At 32.0% G+C, this 18,238-nt stretch overlaps 2 protein-coding genes across 19 annotated transcripts; both read right to left on the bottom strand.

The window, feature by feature from the left end:
• Positions 1-1,028: 1,028 nt before the first annotated feature.
• Positions 1,029-6,773, bottom strand: LOC108203014 (protein NLP2). 17 transcript variants are annotated; one of them, XR_010287528.1, is made up of 9 exons: positions 3,755-5,424; positions 3,527-3,657; positions 3,346-3,437; positions 3,231-3,264; positions 2,513-2,885; positions 2,157-2,241; positions 1,899-2,068; positions 1,652-1,720; positions 1,029-1,177 (listed from the first exon to the last, which is right to left on the bottom strand). XR_010287528.1 is itself a non-coding variant. In XM_064084296.1 (8 exons), the coding sequence occupies exons 4-6, from the start codon at positions 2,747-2,749 to the stop codon at positions 1,973-1,975; spliced, it is 381 nt and encodes a 126-aa protein (XP_063940366.1). In that variant the 5' UTR covers positions 2,750-2,846; positions 3,231-3,437; positions 3,527-3,657; positions 3,755-4,661; the 3' UTR covers positions 1,029-1,177; positions 1,652-1,720; positions 1,899-1,972. The 17 variants fall into 17 exon arrangements, 5 of the variants coding, with proteins under 5 accessions (XP_063940366.1, XP_063940367.1, XP_063940365.1 ...); XR_010287530.1 differs by having other exon boundaries at positions 2,513-2,846; XR_001803274.2 differs by lacking the exon at positions 3,755-5,424 and adding exons at positions 6,378-6,419; positions 6,579-6,773 and having other exon boundaries at positions 2,513-3,437.
• A 955-nt stretch (positions 6,774-7,728) lies between these two features.
• On the bottom strand, positions 7,729-13,064 carry LOC108200290 (RNA polymerase sigma factor sigB). 2 transcript variants are annotated; one of them, XM_017368395.2, is made up of 7 exons: positions 12,771-13,064; positions 11,246-11,478; positions 10,177-10,740; positions 9,534-9,764; positions 9,276-9,416; positions 8,335-8,532; positions 7,729-8,243 (listed from the first exon to the last, which is right to left on the bottom strand). In XM_017368395.2, exons 1-7 carry the CDS (start codon positions 12,856-12,858, stop codon positions 7,959-7,961), a joined length of 1,740 nt encoding a protein of 579 aa, XP_017223884.2. In that variant the 5' UTR covers positions 12,859-13,064; the 3' UTR covers positions 7,729-7,958. The 2 variants fall into 2 exon arrangements, with proteins under 2 accessions (XP_017223884.2, XP_017223885.2); XM_017368396.2 differs by having other exon boundaries at positions 10,177-10,737; positions 12,771-13,063.
• Positions 13,065-18,238: the final 5,174 nt, after the last annotated feature.

Here is an 18,238-nt window from a genome sequence, read left to right as displayed (position 1 = left end):
TTGGTAGAAGAGGCACCCAATTCTGATACACATATGATTTCTATTCCACAGTTAGAGGATCTATCACAATCAGGGTTAACACATGGTACTAATTTCTTTGCGGTACTTATTGTACACCTTGTGGCCTGGTGGGACTTGTGGCCTGTGGGTGACCAAAGTTTGTGTACATTTTGTTTTGCAGCTACAGGCTGCAGGCTAACTTCAGTAAACAAATTATAATCGGTTAATCATGATATTATAAATTTATAATGTTAAAGCTAGCATTCAAAAATCAAGACATTAAAATAAGTAATGTAACTAAGAAAAACAAATAGCGATTACAACTGGGAAAGGTTCAGCTTCATGAGTATCTCCCCAAACAATTAAATGGAAAAAATTATAAGCATCATAATATAACCAATGTTGTAGCATTTTAAACAAGTGTAAAATCTCACTCTCTTCTATACTCAGCATTCAAGTTACCTTTGGAGTCTCCAAGTACAAAAAAGACTGATGGTAGTGAACCAATGCAATGATTTGATTTAGTCTGAATTTATTGAACTTTGTAGGCAGACAGGTTGGTCTATTTGCTTGCTGCTTCTTCATACTCCTTCAGAAGGCTGGTCTCGACCCTGAGACCCTCCAGAGGCACCCCCTCCCGAGCCTTTGCTCATATGCTCCCCAATCTTTGAAACGGCTTTATTTGCAGCATCAAGCTTGGACTTGATCTCCTCAGCATTTTCAACACCTATTGTTGTCCTTAAGCTCGACACAGCAGTCTTAATCTCTGTAACCACCTCTGATGGAATCTTATCGTTGTACTCGCCCAAGCTCTTTTCAATGCTATATATAGCTGTGTCAGCCTATGTTACCCGGACTCGGCTAAAGTGTCCAACATGGATACGTGTCCGAGTGTCGGACTCGGCAATAATTTGAAAATGTTGGATGTTTTTGGCTTAAAATAAGTGTCTGAGTGTCCATACCCATGTCCGAGTGTCGAGTGTCCGACACGGGTACTCGACACAAAATGAAGAGTCCGGGTAACATAGGTGTCAGCACTATTTCTAAGGTCAATCAACTCTTTCCTCTCCTGATCTTTTTGAGAATGTAAGTCTGCTTCCCTGACCATATTCTGGATCTCCCGGACATGGCCAATAGATTCCATCCGCGTCAAGACGGGTATATTCCACAACAGTAGCTGTATCGGACAAACAAATTTCAATTAGTTGACAAAAAGCAATATACACCAGTATTCTGAAGGTAAGTTTTGGATGCAATGTCACGGGGAAAACAGGAAAAACTCCCAGTATTCAAACATATGAAGCTATTAATCCAAAAATTATTCTCATCAGATGGGCTATCTCTTCGGTAATCAAGTTCAACTATTGGAATTGCGACTTTAGGCACAAAGCAAAGTGAAAAAAAGGAGAATATGCAGTACATTACAGATCATCTTGAAGCAACAGCACTTGAAAAGTCATAGCAAACGTGGAAAGATCACTCAGTTGATGTAAAACTCAAATATTATTTTACTTGTGACAAAGGCAGCTAAGGTTGGAAACCAAACACCAAGATAAAAAAAGGTCTCATCTATATCCCAACATAGATTGTTAGATCCAGGTAGCATTTGAATGAACTATATGGAAAATTTGTAAAACCAGCTTATACCAACCATAAGAAAGCGAACATCTTTTTCATACAGCTCAGTAAGCCTCTGTGTATTAAACACTGAAAGTCAGACCTGTATAACAAAAGTGAAATAGATAGAATATATGAGACATTGGACTTTGATAAAAGACGTACAAAAACGAATGAGATGTAATACAAAATACCGTATGCAGCAACTATAGCCCAAAACAAAAGAAAACTACATAAATTACTTACAACCTAGAGATCATATAAGAAAACTAATACCGTACACAGAAAGCAGAAGTGACAATGGCAAGACTGCTGAATTTTCACCCTGATCTGTGTCTTGATGATTACATGGAGCCTAAGTTTGAGCCAATGGCAAATTATATGTGTTACAGATAGAATTCAGAAACTCCTTAATCTCTGTCAGTTCTGTCCGATTAGATTCGTGGCTTTCCTGATATATATATAGGTGTATGAATATCAGATATGATTTCAAATTATGGATACATAACATAAAATATATTACAATGGTCGCTACTGACCATAATTTTGGCAGGAGTGAACATTTCAGAACTTCTCAGATCAATTGCCTATAGAGGAATTACTTGTGAGTTAAAAATTCTTGCACTGCAGTGAAAATATTTGCTGGAATTATTTTTTTTTGGTCACTCAAAGGGAACTCAGTCTGTAATAATAATATATGAGATAAGATGAACCAAAGCTTAAGTGAGTGAAACAAAAACAGTTTCAATCTTAGGGCTGCCTCTTTTTTGAGATGATCAACAAAGGAATAGAAGATGTACTTACTAAGAGATGAATGGATAAAGAACAAAGAAAGAGATTGTACTAATATAATAAGTGAAAATGTAAAAATGACAGAAGGAGAAAAATATTAAACCTCCAGAGCTTTGCAGACATCATCAACCTCAGGGAGGCAATTAACGTCACAACCAGTTGTCACAATTTCAACAACGCCCAAGCAAGCGCCATCAGTTGTCACAATTTCAACAACACCCAAGCAAGCGCCATTTCCTCGTTCAGTTACAGGAAGCGCTATAGATCCCTTGACATTGTACTGTAGAGCATAATCAACACGCAGGTAATCTTCCTTTCTTAGTAGATGGACATCAGGCATATACTTTGGCCACTTCTTTAAGAAAATTCAACCAGGCAAGCCAAAAAACTCATTGAAGTCTTCTTCAGCTGCAAAGTGGTAGCTGCTGGAAACATATCTGTAACACTAAAGACTCTTGGATCAGATCTTCCAACACCTGTGACATACCCATTACAACAAACACAGCAAGAATCACGCATACTTGAGTGAAATACCTTTCACAACCTTTTTTTGTGTAAATCAGCAGACTAATGCACAAGCACAGACAAACATAATTATCAAAATACACACACATACCCATCTATATCAGAACCATAACTGAACAAAACTTTATTAAAATCATCAAATATCAAAATAATATAGACCACACGAATTGCCGGAGGTTAAAACATGAAAAAAGCATTCAAAAACTCTCTTAGTTCAATACTCAAACACTTAGACTGCTATCAGTTAACAATCACAGAATCAGTTACAGATCTTGTAAACATGGGCGTTGACAAACCTCTGTGTGAAGAATCATATCGTCCCTTTTTGAGCTTACGTGCAAATCATTAGACATGAATTAGACATAAATGGAAAAATGAGTTAATCTAATTGACATAGGGACAGTTATATACCTGACTTAGTTGTAGAACGACACAGGACTGTTTTCATCAGAGAAAATACGCCCAGTATCTAACCCGATTGTTTTAGAAGAAGCAGGAGATTTCTAAGGATGTACACAACAACATATTAAGACATAAGTAGAAGAAATCTAAAACTGCCATACATTCAAAATGCTCAGAGATTTTGTTAGACCTGTCGAAATGCAGAGAACGATTTGTTGGAAACATCGGAAAGAGGAGTTCTACTATGCTTGTCGCCGGAACAGTGGCCACAGCCAGCAACAAGCCCGGTGCGGTCAACTTGAAGCGAATGTACGACGCTGCCTATATAATATAGAAGAATGAACATCGTTGAAAACTAAAAATAAAACATGCAAATGAATAAACAAAAGCCTAAAGAACCAGCTTTAAAAAAACTCACCAGATGGCTTAGATGAATGAAAACTAAAATCAATCCAACCCATCACAATCAGAATCAGACATATTGTTAGGTTGCGAAAGAAAAGTTAATTGGATAAAATAATAGTAAAAAATAAATTTAGCAGAGATTTGTATACGATGAATCTTTATCTGAGCTATTGTAAATTACAGTCGCTTGTTAATAAGAAAAATGGCCGAGGAAGACAGAGTTGACAGGGTGCTTAAAATTCAAAATCCTGTGTCAGTCATTAATGAGCAGTGGCAAGTCCTGTAAATAGGAGGTCCGAGAGGGACAACCAATGTAATTAGCACTCGTTTTTGCCATCAGGATTTATATTCTCTAGATATCTATATAGCATGGTGATGATGATAAATATAGTTTTTATACACATAAAAAAATATTTAATTGACTAGTATTTTAAATTTTGAGAAATATATTTATACATAAGTTACTTAAAATTATATCCTATAAAACAAAATATGTACAAGTATGATAACACACACATACAGTGGGGAAGGAGCCTTGTGGATGGGGTCCGCTGCCCCGCTTAACTCAATATAATTTTTTTTATAGGTCTAATCTTGTGGATTAATGTTGTTTGCTGTTTTAAAAAATAAAATTGACTCAGGCCCTCTACATTATTCTCATAAAATGAAAGTAATACATAGAATAGAAAATGTAATACACTCAGTGAAAAATGAACAATATAATGAAATATAAAAAGATCGATTAATTAGTAGTATAAATTTTCATTTAATGAAAGTTAGACCATTATAATATTATGTTTCTTCCGTCCCACAATATAGTTTACGTCCTCCTATAAAGTATAGTTTCATAACGTTTTTCTAATTTATTTATTTTTTTGAATAAAATTTTAAACATCAAACTTTTATTCAGGAAATTTTTTTTAAAATAAAATATAATAGAACTAACTTTATAAGAGCCTCAAAATGTGTTCACAAAAATAACGTAAAGAACGTGCCGGCATAAAGGGAGTGAGTATTTACATGACGCCCCTCCTTACATGAATTTCTAGTTACGCCACTGCATACATACACACACATATTATGGTATGAATTTATTTATAAAAATTACTTCTTAGTTATGTATATCTATATGTTATAGTCTTACTTAATAAAAATAAATATGGCTAATATTTTGAATTCTAAAAATTATTATAAATATATAAATAATAAATATGGTGTGTATATTAGTATTAAAACATACAAATCTTATTATAAAATAAAATACAAATATATTTAGGATTTAGGTAATGTCATATATTATGACGCAGGAGGGAAGAGGTACATTTAAGTATATATAAATACAAACCCTAAGGGTAAGAGTAATGGCGGTGACCAGATAAAAAGATTAGTATATTCATATTTATCTATGTCAAAAATAGATACAATTAAGTACACAAAATAGATTAGTATATTCATATATATGGCAAAAATAAATATATTTAAGTACACAAAATACAAACATGAGGATTCATTTATTAAATGAATCAAATTCCTGGTTGAATAAAAAATTTGAAGAAGTAAAATTTGTGGACGAAAAAATATCTTGTTATTTGGTAAATCTCAATCAAATTAGTATAATCAAAATATTTTGCAAGTATGTAAATAAATATTTTAAACTTTATTTATATAAAAATTAATAAATTTTAAATTTTAAAATTCATAAAAGCCAACATAAACATTTTGGAAAAAGGGACAATTACAAAGTATATTATATATGCTGTGTTTTTTCAACCATCCACTGTGATATGATGGTTTGGTCATTCAGGATATACTTAGACATGGTCCAGAAATTTAAAAAGCTTGCTAATTTAGTCTCGTTCAAGGATTAATAAATGCCTCCTAAATAGAAAGATTAATATTTTTATGATAATAGGAGCAAATATATAAATAAGTACATAGTTAGAATCACTAACCTAATTGTCTGATTGAGATAAAAAGATATCATGATATCTTCCGCCAAATATACTTGATGCATACTCAGTTTTCAAGACAATAATCTAACGATATGTCTTAATAAAATTTTATACTGCAATTATAAATAAGTAATTAATTTTAAATATGTATTTTAGGCAATAGTTACTGTTATAAAATAAAGACAAATTGTATTATTATGAATTATTGATGTATCTATCTAGTTATACTTTTCCCAACATACTGAAAATCTAATATACAGAATCAATAGTCCGGCTGCTTATAGTTGAATTAGGTACATAGATTAGAAAATGAAAATCACATAAGTAAATAGTATAATTAATGTTAATGTTTGGGGAAAAAAATATTGGACTAGAGCGTAAGTGATAAATCTTAGAAAGTAGGGTTGTATTTGTGTCTCCATTTTCTTATATATTTTTTCCACCAAAATTGTTCATATTAAATTAGTATGATAAATTATATATTAATTTTGTTGACTTTTTAAAAATAAAATACAAATTTCTAGTAACATATAATTAATTATTTTAATTTTGATAAAAATGATTAAAAAAAAGAGATACAGAAGGAATAAGATATTACTACTTTAAAAGATTGTGAGATATTAAATTTTTTTTTAAATGATAATAATTAAATGGGACAATTCTTTAACAATTAAAGGAGAATACCTGCATACTCGTCCTTGAATCCAACCCCGATATGAAGAATCCCTGAAAATAACAAATAAAGTGGGTATTTAATTTGACATGCAATCCCGGCCCCCAACTCAAAAAGCTCTAAAACCAAAGCTAAAGAGAAATAACAGTTGTAAATGGAAATAAGATGATGACACAAATCTTTTGAAGACCCAAAGCCCTTAATTAGAGTACCAAAATCTCGTCACTTCAAACCAAGCCCTAATTTTAACTCTAGCTACCAAACAATTAAGCACGCTGAGGATGGAGCATGAGACAGAGCTGAGAGAGGATGTAAGATGGAGAGCGGTACTGAGGGAGAGAGCTTAGGGAGAGAGCTGTGAATGGAGAGACACGGGAGTGAGGGAGACAAGCGTATGCGCTGTCCAAATCCAGCCACAAGCAGTTTTTTCTTTATTTTTAATAAATAAATATTCTAATTAATATTTATAATAAATATTAATGAAATAATTAAAGTTATTTTAATCCACTTAACACAATACAATTTTGAAGTTGTTATTATAAAATGTAAAGAAATTTAGTTTTATAATTATAGAAATTTGTAATTTTTTAATTTTAAATAAAAATAAATATTTTCACCCTTAATTATATGTAGAAAAAGAGTATATATCTATACTATAATATAATAAGCCAACATAGGTATAATTTATAGTCGTCCAAAATTTTGGTTCGGTCATTTCCCTTTATAACTACAAGTCTGCAACAAGTAGAGTTCTATCCCCCTTACACCATTAAACAGTTTCATATTGTTCAAATTACAAACACTTTGTCATGTACCAGGAGATAATAAAAACTCCACTATTCCTTTTCTAAATATAATTTATAATTAGTTAAATTTTCAGGAATGAATATAATTATCCAATTAATATAATTTAATAAAATTTTAATTCATTAATACTAAAACACTAATAAAATAATATTAAAATTTAAATTATAAATAATAAATATACAATTACATACCCGTGCTTTGCACGGGTTTAAGGCTAGTACTTTATAATAGCCTAAGCTAACATATCTGGATGTATGTTGCAACCACACACAAGTTCTAACTAAGGCAACATTACATTTATGGCTAAGCTAACATCTAAAACATGTTGTTGCCGTAGGGTAGAAGTGCTTTAGCTAAGATAACATAATCGAGAAATATTCAAACATTCATTAAGACGACGTTGAGATAGATGGTATAGTGAACCAATAAGATTAACCAATAAGATTAACCCAATTTATGGCAACATAAACACTAGATTCTGAATTGAATGAATATGATATTAGCAATGAAATTCACTTTTACCACCAAAAAGTAACTACAGTTATTCTACAAATATTTATCTTAAAAGTTGAATATATGTTATTTTAAAACTTTAGTCAAAACAAATATACAAAATTCTGAAACAATTATGTTTACTACAAGAATCTCCGTGTATTTTAAACCTCCTGTGTGAATTTTAAAATTTGCTCTAACTCAAAATTTTGTTCCTATACACTAAAAATTGCATTGCATAACTCTGGTACTGATGGAAATTTAGCATAGCACCTCTAAACTTCTGCAAGAAATTAGTGGGAGACCAGATACTGATGCAGATTCTTGGTTCTCTTTTTATTTTTCAATTTTCTGAAGGCACATGATTCAATTTGCCTGACTCTTTCCCTGCTTACACCCATGATCTCTCCGATCTCTTGCAGTGTTTTCATCCTCCCATCATCTAGTCCGAATCGCCACCTTACAACCTGTCTCTCTCTTGGGTTTAACGTATCCAGCACCTTGTCCAGGTCCTCCTTCATTAGCTGCTTAATTAACAACTCTTCCGATGTTTTAGCTTCAGGGTCTGATATGGCTTCCTGAAACAATGAAAAACGCATTCATACCAAAAGTAGCAAAAGAAGGATGAAGTTAAGGATGGAATATTGATTTGCAAGAACTAGAACTTACTGAAGGTTTCATATAGTCGAGCCCAAACTTCTGATCAAGAGATCGAGGAGTTTTAGGTGTTAGTAAAACAGCCTCGAGCCTCTTCATCGAGAGACCCGTCGCTTCTGCAACTTCTTCGTTGCTTGGATGTTTTCCATTTTCATTGAATAATTGCTTTTTGGCCTCCTTTACCTTATATGTCGCGTCGACCATGTGAAACTATTGGACCAAATTAAGGACATGGGAATTAGTAGAGAATTTGACTGCTTTAGGAACAAACACACACACACACTTGTCGTCATTTAATTCTGTTTCAAAAGTGAAACGTGTAAATACACACTTTTATGAATTAATGTTACTAATACACCAACAACAAAGCTTCTTGTTGCAAAAAACATCTTATTGTCCATCAAAGCATAATGCACAGGCTAATCTAGCTAGCAAAGTAGCAATGAACATTATATGAAATGGCTGATGACTAAAATTAAAACTTTTCAGGAATCCACATTGGCTACTGAGCCTTAAATTTTTGGTACATGTGGTTACCCCAGAAGAAGTAAGTTATACACAAGATTGTAGAGCAAACACGGTTACTTCAGGCATCTCTAATGGGAGTGCCAATTGCCATGTGGCATACCACTCTCGCGCTCTCCATTTGAGTTAAGTGAGAACCAACCAAATTTGCCAACTTCTGGAACACCGAAGTGTTTGCACTCATGTTAAATGCATATAAGATCACATTTTATTGATACTTAGAATTGTAATTTTATTTAAATTTGTGGGATCACATACGCAACTTCGAAGTTGGAAGCCAGTAGAAGAACTTTTTAGTCAAGTATGCTAATTGATGTTGATGAGAAAATAAAAAATTTCTGACATATAAATAGTTGGCACACCCAAAGACTGCTACCATCGGAGACATGTAGTCTAATTTATGTCTGATCATGTTATTAAGAACTTACTGGTAATCGAATTGTTCTACACTGATCAGAAAGAGACTTTCGAACTGCTTGTTTTATCCACCAGTGAGCATAGGTTGAGAATTTAAATCCCTTGGAAGCATCAAACTTCTCTGCCCCTCGTACAAGTCCTCGACAACCTTCCTGCAAGTGTTTAACAGTATGTAAACTTGATATTATCATAAAGTATGTCAGTTTACCACTCCATAATGAAAAACTGTAACGGGGAAGTAGAGGAAGACCCATTGTATTGATTGGTACCTGAACAAGATCTTGAAGATTCATCCCAACTCCTTGATAATTTTTAGCAATAGAAATAACAAGCCGTATATTGCTCTTGATCATTTTGTCCTTGCAGATTTTACCATAGGTTATGTTTTTTCTTAGGGTCAACTGATCAATGCCTGCTGCAGCAGCCCACTGCATGTAATTGGGCTCACTCCCGTAACGTTCTTTATATTCATCATACAGTTTCTCTAGTTTTAGATGAATCTGCAGTAGCAACTGATGGAATTAGTTTAACTTGAAAAAAAATATCTACTTACTCTTTGTTATAGAATTTCACAGAATTTGTCGAGTGAGGAAAGTATCCTACACCAGACCTTTTATAACCTGTTTGATGATATAGTCTATTGCTGTAATAGGTTATTCGGCAAACTCCAAGTTCCACGAGAACTAGTGTAGTACAGGAAATTGAACTTTATCCTAAATCTTTTCAAGTACTAAACTATGAAAAGCAACATGGTAGAAATTTAGACTTGTTCAGTAGTGAAATAATATTCAAATTTATTCTCAATATATAATTGTGCTGATACTTCTAATTTATATGATGAACGGATAAAAAGACACTGGTAGACTCATTCCTTTAGCAGGGTAAGAAATACGAACGGAAGTTTAAGCACACCTGTATTCCTCTCGATAGCTCCCTTTCTTCTCTTCCTGTGAGCAGTTTGGAACTGGTACTGCCTCTCAAGTGACGCAACGGGTCAGAGTAGTCTATCTCTTGCACAGGGGAACGTTTCTTTTTGCTTGTTGAACCAGATGTCACAGATACAACACCCACTGAAGTCCTCTCTGCTGCTCTTGCTCGTTTAGCTTGTCTTTCTGGTTGACGGCTAGATCTTACAGCTATACTCTGAGACAGTTCTTCTTGGAGAATCTCAAGGTCTTCAAGTGTTGGCTCCTCGTCATCCAATTCTACGTCAGATTCAGATTTTTCTAGTACTCCTAATTGCCCCAGTTGAACTGTTTCTCTTAGCTGAGTCATTCGAGTCCCATCAAACAGGGAGCTGTCAGCATCAGTAAAAGGTTTCGTTGATTTATAAAGGTTAACCATTGCTGCAACATCCTTTGCGACCTTTGCAGCTGTTTTTGCCAGAGCTACTGCTTCAGCAGCTGCAGCAGCTATAGTTGTCTCGTCTTTTGAAACAAGAGTTTCGCTGGTTGAAATTGCTCCAAAATTTGCCTGCTAACAGGAATTAATGACATTGATATGATGTTTATAGCTTTCTATGACAAAGAACTTCACATATGTCCATTTTCTCTGATCTTTGCTTATTCATCTCAATTCAAAGGAAAATTTATACATCATGATGAAATAGTTCAGCATAAATAATTAATCATTTGAGGATCTAATATCTACTACTATGAAACATAAATCAGGTTCTACTTCTCTTGACACAAACAAAGGCTCTCATTCATTACTTATGCAATTTTTTCTAGATGGGTTGTGAAGCCAATCATACTGTAAGTCAATAAAAGCTTTGTATCTTTTGTAATAATTTGCAGAGAGACTTTATATTATAAAACAAAGAAAATTGAAGATACTAATCTTTGGTTAGAGCAAATACATTATTTATGCTTTCCCTGAAAAAAGGGTTAAAAGACTTCTTAAAAGTAGTTATGAATTCAGTAGATTATATCTTCATGAAATAATTCAAAACATTTAATAGCCAAGGAAGATAATTTCCAACCTCAGTGTGGGGACCTATTGCACTGCTATAAGTCCATGGTTTAGTAGCAATTGCTGAGCTAGAATGGGATTCTAATTCCAGATCAAGCACTGGGGTTGCTGTTGATGCTGATATTGACAAAGGTCTATTAGTAGAAGCTGATTTGAGATAATCTTCTAAATGTGCCTTTTCAAGCACTGTTGCTACTGTCGCCAACCTTTGCCTCTGAAAGCTACTAACATGTATATATCTATCTGCAATTCAAACATTAAGAAGGATATGACTCAAATGTAAAAGATAAAAAGGCGAAAACTACAACCTCATCTATCCAAGCAACCAATACATGAGTTGTTAAAAGAAACAAAACAGTTTGGTCCTTTAGAGTGTATAAAATAACTAAGGCAGTAATTTTCTATAGAAAAATAGAAATAAGTTTCCATGTCATCCTCTAATGAGTATTTCACTAGTAGATTATAAAGTGTATGCAGGGATTTACCAAAATTATCAAATGTCATACCCATTACCTTAGTAAGGGTAAATAATCTAGAGGAATATAATACTACTATACTAGCTATGTTCCCTAAAAAAAGAAAGTAAAACAGGTCTTATAACCCTTTCATGCAAGCAAATTCCACATAGGTGTTATAAATATGACCGGATATTAAATGTATTACATATTTACATTATTCCACATAAGTGTTATAAATATGACCGAGAATTAAATTCAGGCTGGAATAGTCATGCAGTATGCTTCTGTGACACACTTGTGTAAATTTGATCTTTGTTTCCAACAAGTTTAAGAAAACGACATAAGCACTCGATTATAGTCGCCAACTTAAGAATCTATTTAACTGGTAGATTTTAGACCAACTACACTCCTTCCATACACACTAATCTGCTGTAAGCATCTACATAAACTATTGCTTCTATGCCAATCACATTTAAAGACATTCATCATACATGCATTCATTCTAAATTTCAAACACTACCAAGATATAGATTCTACTAAAATTCCAGAAGTGAGAAGCTTGCACAAGACAGGGCAGTCATTATCCTTTCCAGAATCAACCCTAATGACTTGCAATAAAACACAATTTTTTTTTTAAAATATCGTGTTTCCTAAATTACAACTGAACTTGCTTTCAAAAAAAAATAAAAAATAAATTACAACTGAACTTATTCCTCCATGGACCATCTAAATTCAAGTCAAAAAGCTGAGTTCACCATCAAAGTTCCCAAAAATTCATAGAATTGTGACTCAAAATAGAGAAAATTTACCTAGTGGGCCCCACATCACAAAATGTCTCATAATTCAAGTATTCACCAAAGATAACATTATCATCACCAGCCAAAACAAGAAGAAGCAGCATTTCAAAACCCCATCAAAACCCAAATACCTTTCCAAATCCTCAATCAACATACAGTTTTAAGTTCTTCTATAAAACCAAGAAATGTACATTTGCATAATTTCACACACATGGATAAAATTCTTGATACACATACAAACTCATGTATCTAACTTAAGGGTGTTTTAAGATTAACTTACAGAATTGAGAGGAAGATTGATGATGGGTATTTGAGTTGATGTAAAAAGAGTGAGGCAGACACTTAAACTGTGGCAGCAGACAAAACATGGCTCTGCTACCTCTTTATCCACATACAAACATGTGATACTACAAAACATACATACAAATGTGTGTACATATGTATAAGATTGTAAATTGTGAATCTTTTCGGACAAAGAATCTTGAAGAATCTGTCTGTGTAAGAGAAGAAAGTGATGATAAAGAGAGAGACAGAGTGGGATAGAAATATTAGTACTAGGATAAAGATAACATAGAACTTAGCTTGATAGAACATAGACAGCTTTAACTGGGCTCACTTGTTAGCCCACTTGTTAGTGCTTATTCAGTGACCAAGCCCAGATTTCCTTAAACTAGTGGGCTCGAGTTTTGTTTCTTTTGTTTTTTATGAACTACTTGTGACACGCAGGTTTGCAAACATTTCAAAATAGTTAAAATGAGGTTGATTGAGATTTTAAAATATTTTTTTATATTTATGAAATCTGAGGTGTTCGATTGGAATTATTTAAATTTCATTAAAATTTTGGATATTCAATTGGAATTTTAAATTAGCTACAAAATCTGGTGGTATTTAATCATGATTTTTAAGTTATGTTTTAAAATCCAATGGCATTCAATTGGAATGGTTTAAAATCTATTAAAATATGGTGGTATTCAAATGTTGGTGGATTTGTTTGGATTTCATAAAATGATGGATTTTGTGGGATTTCTCAGTATATATTAAGTTTTTTAAAATCCCATCAAAATCTATGAGATTCTGAAGTATTATGCTTAAATCGTAAAGAATCTGTATCAACTCTGTGATATTTACTCAAAAATTCGCAAAAAAATCAAAATCACATACAATCCACTAAAATCTATAGCTTAAAAACAATCCACTAAAATCTCAATCGAATTCACCCCATTAGTGATGTTAGGCTGAGTTTAAAATTATGACTAATATGACTTAATATGATAAGTCAGAAGTTTAAAATGTCTGTTTGAATAATTTTGACTAACGAATGATTTACGATTATGAAAAACATAAATGAAAATAAAAATGATTGAGTAACTTATTACTTATAAACTTTTATTAAAAAAAATTCAAAAAACTAAGTCACTAAAAAAATCACATCAAATTAATTTATAACTTTAAATCTGTTTCTGATTTATATATGATGCTAAGCTAGTTTATGACTTATTTATATACATATAAAATTTTCATATTAAAATCAAAAACACCTTTAGGGGTTGTTTGGCTCGGATTTGAGGTATCATATATGATATCATGTGTTTGGTTGAGTGTTGGAATCAATATACACAATTTTTATAAAAAATAAATTATTGATTTATATTAATTAAAAATATTAATAAAATTATTATAATTATATATTTTTTATCACTGATTTAATTTTGTATCAAATATTAATATTTCATTACTTAACCATAGACAAAAAAAAATAAAAAACGAATGCATTTCCTAACTCCATCTCATACCCACCTCCCCACTTGGATATAAAAACTTATAAAAGTCTTTAAGATATGAGTTTGAGATTTTATTTTTTCCAGAGTTGTGAAATTTTATTTTTTCCAACCAAATATCAGGTATGATTTGGAATGGACAAACTTATTCCAAAAACCTATGAACCAAATGACCTTTTAAGTCCCGAATTTAAGTTACGACAAACAGGCTCCTATTTTTCCTAACATCGTTATAGCGGCCATCAAATCCTAACCTTTACCCTCGACAAATCTTTTAATTATTGTGTTTGTTGGATAAAAAATACTCTTTCATTCTCTCTCATTTTAATTGTCCTGTTTTGATTTTCAACAGTCAAATTGATCAGTTTTTGATCAAGCATATAAAACAAAGTTGTTATTATTTTAAAAAAGTTAAAATTACGTTTTATAATATATTGTATGTACTTTATATTGATATAATTTTTTTTATATTTTAAATTATACTATATGTATAAATTTTAGTAAAAATCATTCAAAAGTCAAACTGAACAATTAAAATGGGATGGAGGGTGTAAAATCAAAACATCCTTTGATCGGTATTTTTCATGTAAGATGTGAGATTGTGAGTTGTTATTCCTTACTCACAAAAAAGGTAAGTTGCCGAATTCATAAAAACGATAAGTCCGTTCCGTGTGAACTTTTTAATTCACGTTCGAAGCATGATTATTGTACAATCGACATTCACAGGGATTTATATGTATTTTATATCATGAATTCTTATGAATTATTAGGATTCCTTCTAAATTAAATTTACAATTGTGAATATTGTCCAATCGAAATTAATATAGTTTTTATTATTGTGTCCTGAATCTTTTAATTTTTTGGGAGTCATGAAAGGTCATTTTTTATCTTGACAGACAATATATTCCCTTACATGGTGCCCTAATAATAGACTATTTTGAGTTAATTAATATGTTTTAGCTCCTTAATTTGCTTGTAATTAAAAATTTTATTCGTTTCATTACGAAATTATATTATCTAATCAAAGAATTTTTCTTTAATTAGATATATACATATGTTTAATATGTTATTAATGATAATTTCTAATTGAAATTCGAGATAATAGAATTTATTTATTTTTTTTGAAAGGCAATAGAATTTATTTAGTATAATGAAATTCATTATGATATTTTTTCATAATTGCAATGTTATCTTCTCTCTTGGTTAAAATTTTTTCGGTGGAAGACAACATCATAAGAAGAGTTCTCTGGGTAGAGTTCAATTATATTTTCACCTTCCATATCTTTTAGGGGATACAGGGGTGTTCTTTTCTCGACCATTTAGATTTTATTTTCTAAATTTCTAAGAACATCTCTGCATTCTTCTATGTTAAACATTTTACACGAAAGAAGTTCAAGGAGATATTAAATTTCATTACATCATATAAAAGTCATTTTGTCAAAAAAAAAAAAAAGAAGAAGAAAAGAGAACAAATCATAGTGTGTCCTCAATATTTATGATTTGTTCACGTTTTTCTGTATATATATTGATTAATTTTGTAATATATTTATAAATATCCTGTATTTACATAAATTATTTTTGTTCTTAAATTGAAATAATAGTGTTGTTAAAACATTTCTATTAGTTGTATAATTTGAGTAACTAGTTTTATAGTTTGTGTGAAACACTAACGAACCCTAGCTTGACATTTTATATATTTATATATGGGCAAGGAAAATGTACTTTATTGCAAGTGTGAGCTTTATCGATTAAATAATGGTCCAGTTCAGGTATTAGCGGTTAACGGTTAGCTGTTAACTGATTGGAATCGGATGTTTTTACTAACAGATTGAAATAGATGTTTTGACTAGCGGATTGAATTAATGATTTCTTGTAAAATTGTTTGGTAAATATATAAATGTTTGATAAGCAACTTTTTGAAAATTAGCTTTTTGAACTTAAACTTCCGTTTTAATCCGCTAAGAGCATCTCCAATGGGGTTGACTATAATCGTTGGCTAAATTGGACCTGTAAAACATTATGTAAAATTTGTCGAACCTGTAAGACATTGTGCTTCAATGGTATTGGCTATATTGATTGGCTATAATTTAAAATTAGTATGTTATTAATATTTTAGATTGTTAAAATAGAATATATCAGTTCAATATAGTAATAAATGATGTGTAATCTTCCTATAGATTTCTTACATACCTGTAGCGGATTGACAAATATAGTCATCCATAAGAGGTTGGCTAAAATTGTAGACAACAGATGGATGTGGTTGAAGTGGTATTTTTTTAACAGGTTGGCTAAATTTTTTATATTTGACATGCCAACTCACTTTTTAGCTAAGGATATTATACGGTTGGAGATGCTCTAACTATCAAACACTATATCTCCCCTAAACCTCTGATTCTAGCCCAAACATCTGACCTCCAATCTCCAAACACAAAGCAGTTGTACAATCTACAAGTAGTCGGTTTTGACAATCACTCTTTTCTGATTTTTCTTCTTAACCCAGCTTAATGCTTCACGTATACCTATTACTTCAGCACAATCAGGAGAAACTCTTTTTCTTCTTAGACTGTCTTCTTGAGTCATAAAACCCAGAAAACTGTTGAAGGTTTTATCTTGAACGGCTCGTCACTGGTTAAGGACAGATAACGCCGAAGTGACCTATTAACAGTTTAACACTCGCTTATTTGAACCTCAAGTGCTGACACAACTCCTGCTTTAACTGTGGACTTGCATTACGGCAAAATAAAACAGATGATTTGTCTATGTTAATTTGCTGACCAGAGGCTTTCTCGAACACTTCTAACGTAGTCAAAATTTGATTTGCATTCTCCATGCTACTCTACGGAAAATATAACAATCGTCTGCGAAAAACATATGAGTGTAGCAGTGCGAACTGCCATCAATCTGGTAGTTTAGCCATGAATATCGGAATCATCTGATTGCTAAAACCCATTTTCTGCAAAACTGCTTCCAAGAATACCCACTCAATTTGATTCTATGTCGATTTTCAAAGCCATCCAACCTTGCTTTTCTTTTTTGACAATAAAAGCTTATATGCTTCACTATTCGGATGAGCCAGAGTCGAACCTGGTCTCCGGGACAACAGAGGATAAACCCACTACTTGGGCTATCCAATCGTGCTCAACCTTGCAGTTTAGTACCTGAACTTTGGAACGTGGTAATATGCACCCTACACTTAACATTCTCGTGCAAGTTGTAACCCCTAGTCACTATTCCGTCCAAATCTGCAGTTAACTTTAACTGTTTGAGGGATAACAGTGTGTATATTAGTTTCTAACAGCTACTTTACCCCCTGTGACCCCTCAAAAATTATGTATTCTATTTTGAAAATATTTCTGAGGAATGATGTAAGAAAATTTAAAATAATTTATATAAATATATATGCACAAAAAATATATGACTTCGAAAGTTGAGAACTCAAAAAATATATATGACTTCGTAAATTTAGAAAGTTGAGAACATAAAAAATATGCAAAAAGAAAAGGTGACTCTTTGACTTTGTCTGAAAAGAGGAAATATCTTAAATCCCATAATTTGTGGTCGAAATGTTCTAAATATCATACTCTAGGGACATCACTTTAAATATCATAATAAAACACTGCATCATTTAGCATTTAGCATTTATGATAATAAAACATTACACGATGTAGCGTTTAAGTAATATGTTTATATGAGTTTGGATTTCAAACCTTACATACTACATAATCTAGGCTAAAAAATCGATATAGATCAGGTTTTGAAAAAAAAATATAAACGTTCGTTGCAACTCATTTGCAACGCCGATAAACCAAAAATCATGTTGCAAGCTCAGTTGCAGCAACCATATTTTAGCAACCATATTTTTGAAAATAAGTTTCAAAACATGGATATTATTATAGATTACCCTAAAATATTTCGATTACCTATGAGTGCAAATCAGTATTTAAAAATAAAACAGTGTACAAATTTGCAA

This window comes from Daucus carota, chromosome 9 (genome assembly GCF_001625215.2).
Source record: "Daucus carota subsp. sativus chromosome 9, DH1 v3.0, whole genome shotgun sequence".
Classification (NCBI taxonomy): Eukaryota; Viridiplantae; Streptophyta; class Magnoliopsida; order Apiales; family Apiaceae; genus Daucus; species Daucus carota.
The sequence above is the reverse complement of the archived record's forward strand: the minus strand, read 5'-3'. Positions and strand labels throughout refer to the sequence as shown.

What these genes read in the sequence shown, in the direction of transcription:
- LOC108203014 (XM_064084298.1), bottom strand. Translation starts at nt 2,749, where the DNA reads ATGCCTGATGTCCATCTACTAAGAAAGGAAGATTACCTGCGTGTTGAT. An exon ending in ATGTCTGCAAAGCTCTGGAG is followed by an intron (nt 2,205 to 2,512) that starts GTTTAATATTTT and finishes ATTCCTCTATAG; the next exon opens with GCAATTGATCTGAGAAGTTC. An exon ending in TCACTCCTGCCAAAATTATG is followed by an intron (nt 2,069 to 2,156) that starts GTCAGTAGCGAC and finishes TATATATATCAG; the next exon opens with GAAAGCCACGAATCTAATCG.
- LOC108200290 (XM_017368395.2), bottom strand. Translation starts at nt 12,858, where the DNA reads ATGTTTTGTCTGCTGCCACAGTTTAAGTGTCTGCCTCACTCTTTTTAC. An exon ending in CAATAGGTCCCCACACTGAG is followed by an intron (nt 10,741 to 11,245) that starts GTTGGAAATTAT and finishes AATTCCTGTTAG; the next exon opens with CAGGCAAATTTTGGAGCAAT. An exon ending in AGCTATCGAGAGGAATACAG is followed by an intron (nt 9,765 to 10,176) that starts GTGTGCTTAAAC and finishes TTGCTACTGCAG; the next exon opens with ATTCATCTAAAACTAGAGAA.